The following is a 6,742-nucleotide window of genomic DNA, read 5'->3' as shown; positions in this document are numbered from 1 at the left end:
AGCTGCTTCTGTAAGTTTGATACTTAGCCAAGCTACTGAGACAATCGGCATATATACAATTTGTATCATAACAAATTAACATCATGATAATGAGATTTAAAAATTCCATCATAGACATCAAAATTATCGTTTAATGTTAAAGAATGTTTAAACTAATTAGCGTACCGGTCCGTGTTGCTGTGATCTAGTGTGACCTACTTAGGTCTTCTTTTTTTAACTGTTTAATTTTATGAATATTTAAATGGCCTTGAGTGGTCTGTGATTTAAACAATAAATTTTCCATCACGCTCATGTGATAGTATTCACCGCTGAGTTCGTGTGGCTCGTGCTTTGTCTTTATCTCCCAATAGTCCTTGACATTGAGGTCGACATCCCATAATTTTGGAGTAGTATATAAAGGAGGAATTTTCTTCGCACGAGGAGCCCACTAGACACCCACAGAGAGAGAGAGAGAGAGAGAGAGAGAGAGAGAGGGAGCCACGACGCCATGTTGTATTTTTTAGATTAAGCAATAATTATCTCTGAGTTCCAGTGTATTCAGTATTTTTCTGTCTTATTTTAATAACGTGTAGGTTGTGGTGATAACTTAAGTACCTTATCCAGTGTTAGTAGTTTCAGTGTGTTATTCTTGAAAATTGTAGGTTGGGTCTTTCATTGTTGTATATTTCTAATTTTTTTTTTGCATAGTATTGGTATTTTATTATTTAGACTTGTTTACTTTTTAGAAGGTTTTATATTAATTAAAAGTTTATTAGTTGCCAAAAGTCTTCGTATTTGTTTTTACCCTAGAAATTAGATTCGAGTCTACGAAGAGTTTTTGTTGTCTGGTAATCTTTTTAGTTTCCTACTTTATCAGTCTAGGACCATCCGAAATGAATCCGGGTATTGTGTAATATTTACCAGTAGTAGAGTTACGTAATACTAGTCCTACATACTATTCTAGCAAAAAAATTGTGTAAGGGTCTCATCAACACGTTACCAATTGTGTATCTGTAGACGTGTGACCTTGTTTTCTAAAACTGAGATAATTAAAATATAAACATCACCACTGTTATTTTTTTGGGATCCTTGTTGCGGGAGGGCTCGGGTTTGTTAACACTAACGCTCAGACGCCATTGGGCGTGCTATATGAAAGCATTGAGTGTACGATAATCATCCTTCGTAATAGTGCGGTTGAATCGCTTTCGGCAACCGCCTAGGTGTCAGGGGCGTCGCGGGAGTGACTGGTTACACTACCGTAAGTAGCCTGGTGCAACCCCTTGTTCGGTTAAATCGTGGAGGCCTACAATGTTCCTAGTGTAGGCCACTCTTGTGATTGGTGTAATCCGTACGCCGAGGATATCGAAAGCCACCAGTGTTGCAGTTTGACCGTTGAATCAAGTAGTACCCTTGACTCTGCAGGACGCAAAATCAACTGATAATTTACACTCAGATAGTAGAAAAACATTAATAAATGTTGGACTTTGCTTATTGTAAATACACTGTCCATGGGTGTTATTTTTTTAAATGGTTCAGCTTTTATCATTGATGGTTAATTGGATATAATTTTGGGGAGACAGTTGGGGGGGGGGGGGGGTCGGGAGCTGCAGGTCTGGCGGGGGGGGGTGGAAGGGGTAGTGAATTTACCAGTCAGTTGAGGTTTGTAGCGATGAATTTAAACTTATGAGTCAAAGCTCAAGTTTATTTATAAGCTATATCTCTCAATGTCGTGCACGACAAAACGGCAACGCCTGTAGTCTTATTGTTACAGATGAGCCCTTTTCTAATCCCCCCTCCCCACCGCACTGAATCCCACTGCCTGTACAATAAAAAAAAGACTGGGGCCTTTTTGGAAGATTTTTTTTTTTTAATATTTATATTTAACAAATATTAAAATATTAAATTTCCAATGAAAAGATTTTAAGTTTTTTAAAGAGTGAAACGGGCCCCTATGTGCTTTGGGCCCCTATGCCTTGATTATGCAAGCTTTACGATAGCTACGCCACTGAAGCACTGAAGCATAAGCAAACGTAAACGTAAACGTATGCATACACTTAAACTTACGTAAGCTTAAACGTAATATACCACTCTATCCTCTCAGTTGTGTTGGGTACTTGACTAACATTAGTAAATGTAAAGGCTAATGAGCATAGTACTGACATCAATGCCCCTCAGATGCCGAGTTAGAGAAAACAGGTGAACTCTACTTCGGCCCTTTGTACCCCTACGTTCAAAAGCTTACAATTTATGACAATTTATTGTATTTACATGTTTGTCAAATTTAGTCAAATTACTGTCAGTTGGCATTTCAATCGGGTCTTAACCAACGTGTCACATATTAAACTAACCGATAGGCCAGAAATGGTCAAAATTTCGCGTGGCAGTTACAATCTATGACAAAGCATTAAGCGTAAAGCACTAGAGTTGTAAAATGGACCTACCAGAACTGTCAGATTTCTTAATTACCACAGATGGATCAATTGTTGAATTGCCCGAACTGGTTGGCGTAATAGAGGTTGTTGAACTGTCTTTGTTGGAGGGCGTAGGATAGATTGTTGAACTGTCTCTGTTGGAGGGCGTAGGATAGATTGTTGAACTGTCTCTGTTGGAGGGCGTAGGATAGGTTGTTGAACTGTCTTTGCTGGAGGGCGTAGGATAGATTGTTGAACTGTCTCTGTTGAAGGGCGTAGGATAGGTTGTTGAACTGTCTTTGCTGGAGGGCGTAGGATAGATTGTTGAACTGTCTCTGTTGGAGGGCGTAGGATAGATTGTTATACTGTCTTTGTTGGAGGGCGTAGGATAGGTTGTTGAACTGTCTTTGCTGGAGGGCGTAGGATAGATTGATGAACTGTCTTTGTTGGAGGGCGTAGGATAGGTTGTTGAACTGTCTTTGTTGGAGGGCGTAGGATAGATTTGTGAACTGTCTTTGTTTGTGGGCGTAGGATAGGCTGTTGAACTGTCATTGTTGGTAGGTGTTGGATAGGTTGTTGAACTGTCTTTGTTGGTGGGCGTAGGATAGGTTGTTGAACTTTCTTCTTTGGTGGGAGTAGGATATGTTGTTGAACTGTCTTTGTTGGCAGAGGTAAGATAGGTTGTTAAACTGTCTTTGATTGTGTGTGTGGGATAGGTTGCTGAACTGTCTTTGTTGGTATATGTAAAATAGATTGTTGAACTGTCTTTTGTGGTGGGTGTAGAATAGGTTATTGCACTGTCTTTGTTAGTGGGCGTAGGATAGGTTGTTGAACTGTCTTTTTTGGTGGGCGTAGGATAGGTTGTTGAACTGTCTTCTGTGGTGGGTGTAAAATAGGTTATTGCACTGTCTTTGTTGGCAGGGATAGGATAGGTTGTTGAACTGTCTTTTTTGGTGGGTGTGGGATAGGTTGTTGAACTGTCTTTTTTGGTGGGCGTAGGATAGGTTGTTGAACTGTCCATATTGGTGGGTGTGGGATAGGTTGTTGAACTGTCTTTGTTGGTGGGCGTGGGATAGGTTGTTGAACTGTCTGTGTTGGTATATGTAGGATAGATTGTTGAACTGTCTTTTGTAGAGGGTATAGGATAGATTGTTGAACTGTCTTTGTTAGTGAGCGTAGGATAGCTTGTTGAACTATCTTTGTTGGTGGGCGTAGGATAGATTGTCGAACTGTCTTTTGTAGTGGGTATAGGATAGATTGTTGAACTGTCTTTGTTAGTGAGCGTAGTATAGCTTGTTGAAGTGTCTTTTACGGTGGGTGTAGGATAGGTTGTTGAACTGTCTTTTTTGGAGTGTAAAGGATATGTTGTTGAACTGTCTTTGTTGGTGGGTGTATAATAGGTTGTTGAACTGTCTTTTGTGGTGGGTGTAGGATAGATTGTTGAACTGTCATTGTTGGTGGGCGTAGGATAGGTTGTTAGACTGTCTTTTGTGGTGGGCGTAGGATAGGTTGTTGAACTGTCTTCTGTGGTGTGTGTAAAATAGGTTATTGCACTGTCTTTGTTGGCAGGGATAGGATAGGTTGTTGAACTGTCTTTGTTGGTGGGCGTAGGATAGGTTGTTGAACTGTCCATATTGGTGGGTGTGGGATAGGTTGTTGAACTGTCTTTGTTGGTGGGCGTGGGATAGGTTGTTGAACTGTCTGTGTTGGTATATGTAGGATAGATTGTTGAACTGTCTTTTGTAGAGGGTATAGGATAGGTTGTTGAACTGTCTTTGTTGGTGGGCGTGGGATAGGTTGTTGAACTGTCTGTGTTGGTATATGTAGGATAGATTGTTGAACTGTCTTTTGTAGAGGGTATAGGATAGATTGTTGAACTGTCTTTGTTAGTGAGCGTAGGATAGCTTGTTGAACTATCTTTGTTGGTGGGCGTAGGATAGATTGTTGAACTGTCTTTGTTAGTGGGCGTAGTATAGCTTGTTGAAGTGTCTTTTACGGTGGGTGTAGGATAGGTTGTTGAACTGTCTTTGTTGGAGTGTAAAGGATATGTTGTTGAACTGTCTTTTGTGGTGGGCATAGGATAGATTGTTGAAATGTCTTTTGTGGTGGGTGTAGGATAGGTTGTTAGACTGTCTTTATTGGTGGGCGTAGAATAGATTGTCGATTTGTCTTTGTTGGTGGGTGTAAGATACGTTGTTGGACTGTCTTTGTTGGTGGGCATAGGATAGGTTAATGAACTGTCTTTGTTGATGGGTGTAAGATAAGTTGTTGAACTCTCTTTGTTGGTGGGCGTAGGATAGATTGTTGAACTGTCTTTTGTTGTGGGTGTAGGATAGGTTGTTGAACTGTCTTTGTTGGTGGTCGTAGGATAGGTTGTTGAACTGTCATTGTTGGTGGGTGTAGGATAGGTTGTTGAACTGTCTTTTGTAGAGGGTATAGGATAGGTTGTTGAACTGTCATTGTTGGTGGGTGTAGGATATGTTGTTGAACTGTCTTTGTTGGTGGGTGTAGGATGGATTGTTGAACTGTCTTTGTTGGTGGGTGTAGGATAGGTTGTTGAACTGTCTTTGTTGGTGGGTGTAGGATAGGTTGTTGAACTGTCTTTGTTGGTGGTCGTAGGATAGGTTGTTGAACTGTCATTGTTGGTGGGTGTAGGATAGGTTGTTGAACTGTCTTTGTTGGTGGGTGTAGGATAGGTTGTTGAACTGTCTTTGTTGGTGGGTGTTTGCTTGTCCGATAAGATAATCGGGTCACTTGAAACGCTTCCACCGGACATTACGTTAAACACCACTTCTGACTTAAGATCATAGCAGTTAGTTACATGGGTAGCGCTACAGATGCATGATACACTATGACTGCTGGCGCTGATCAAAATCTTTGCTGTTACGGTAATGCTTCTGTTTGTATATTCGTGTGACAAACATGTCAAGGTTACAGACGCAACCTCTGGCACGCCACCCTTAACCAGGCATGTGACGTCTAGGAGTTCGTTAATATACACATCAATCTTCGAAGTTCCAGTTGCAGGCTGGTGTCTGTTGGCGTAGATCATCGGGGCACTGTTGGGAGGCTCTGCAGGAAATTTTCGTATACGTAAAAAAAATAAGTAGTGCATATTATTTAAAATCTAAAATTATCGTTAGTTTCACAGAAAAACAAAACACGGCGATGACTTATACCTTGGTAGTCTTAGGTATTTTATGTGCGTCTAGCTAAACTGGTCAGTCTGTAATTTGTGACATCGCTAATTAGTGTCAAACACAAAGGTAAAGAAGGGTCATAGATAGAAACTTAGCGTTAAAGTCTAATTTTACGTACTTAAAAGTCTATATTATCGTTGTACACGATTTTAAAAAGCAATAGCGGAAATAATTTCTTTTTACAAATTTAATTAAAATATTCGTATTTGGTTTAGCAATTGGTGATCTACTAATAAGCCCCGTTATACAGTTGGTTTAGTTCTTTGACTGGTTCCATGACAAATGATCTCAGGACAAATGATCTCAGACAAAATATCTCAGACAAAATATCTCACGGACAAATAATCTCAGGACAAATGATCTCCGGACAAATGATCTCAAGGACAAATGATCTCACGGACAAAATATATCAGGACAAAATATATCAGAACAAATGATATCATGGACAAATGATCTCAGACAAAATATCTCATATAAGTAGCATTATTTGGCGCCCATGCAGGGGCCGATTTGGCGTCCCGGGTTTCCCAGTGAGCACTATGACTCCTACGTTCATTTCATAGTGTGCTATACACTATGGATAAAAGGGGCTATTATAATCGTTCACTATATCGAATCACCGGCAGGTGGGAGATTTTTAGTTTATAACACGTTTAATAATTAAAAATAAACCGGAAGTGATCTCCCCTAAATTTTCTCGAATATTCTTATACTAGAAAAATGGCCCGTTGAGGAAGGATACAACGGGCGCAAGGCTGATTGTGCTGTCTCTTTTCTCTAAACTAAAACCATCCCACCCCCCCCCCCCCACACACGCACACACACCCCCCCCACCCCCCCCCACCCCTCCCCCCCCCCCCCAAAAAAAAACATGTCTACCTTCCAATTCAACGAAATATAATTATATACTTTTTCCAGTGTCCGCCCTCTCCCCGAAAATTCTACCCCCGCCACCGAAAATTTCAAGTACCCCCCACCCCTCTCCGGGGAGGAAAAAGTCTAAACTAAAACCACCCCCCCACACACACCACCCCCCCCCCCACACACACACCACCCCCCCCCACACACACCCACCCCCACCCCCAAAAAAACATGTCTACCGTCCCATTCAACGAAATATAATATATACTTTTTCCAGTGTCCGCCCTCTCC

General features: G+C 41.0%; 1 protein-coding gene across 1 annotated transcript; it reads right to left on the bottom strand.

The window, feature by feature from the left end:
- Positions 1 to 2,397: 2,397 nt before the first annotated feature.
- On the bottom strand, positions 2,398 to 5,166 carry LOC131939587 (mucin-2-like). The gene has a single exon (XM_059297992.1). The coding sequence runs from the start codon at positions 5,164 to 5,166 to the stop codon at positions 2,398 to 2,400; it is 2,769 nt and encodes a 922-aa protein (XP_059153975.1).
- Between the last annotated feature and the right edge of the window lie 1,576 nt (positions 5,167 to 6,742).

Source organism: Physella acuta, unplaced genomic scaffold (assembly GCF_028476545.2).
Source record: "Physella acuta isolate Inbredline_101_S28 unplaced genomic scaffold, ASM2847654v3 ptg000284l, whole genome shotgun sequence".
NCBI classification, from domain to species: domain Eukaryota; kingdom Metazoa; phylum Mollusca; class Gastropoda; family Physidae; genus Physella; species Physella acuta.
The sequence above is the reverse complement of the archived record's forward strand: the minus strand, read 5'-3'. Positions and strand labels throughout refer to the sequence as shown.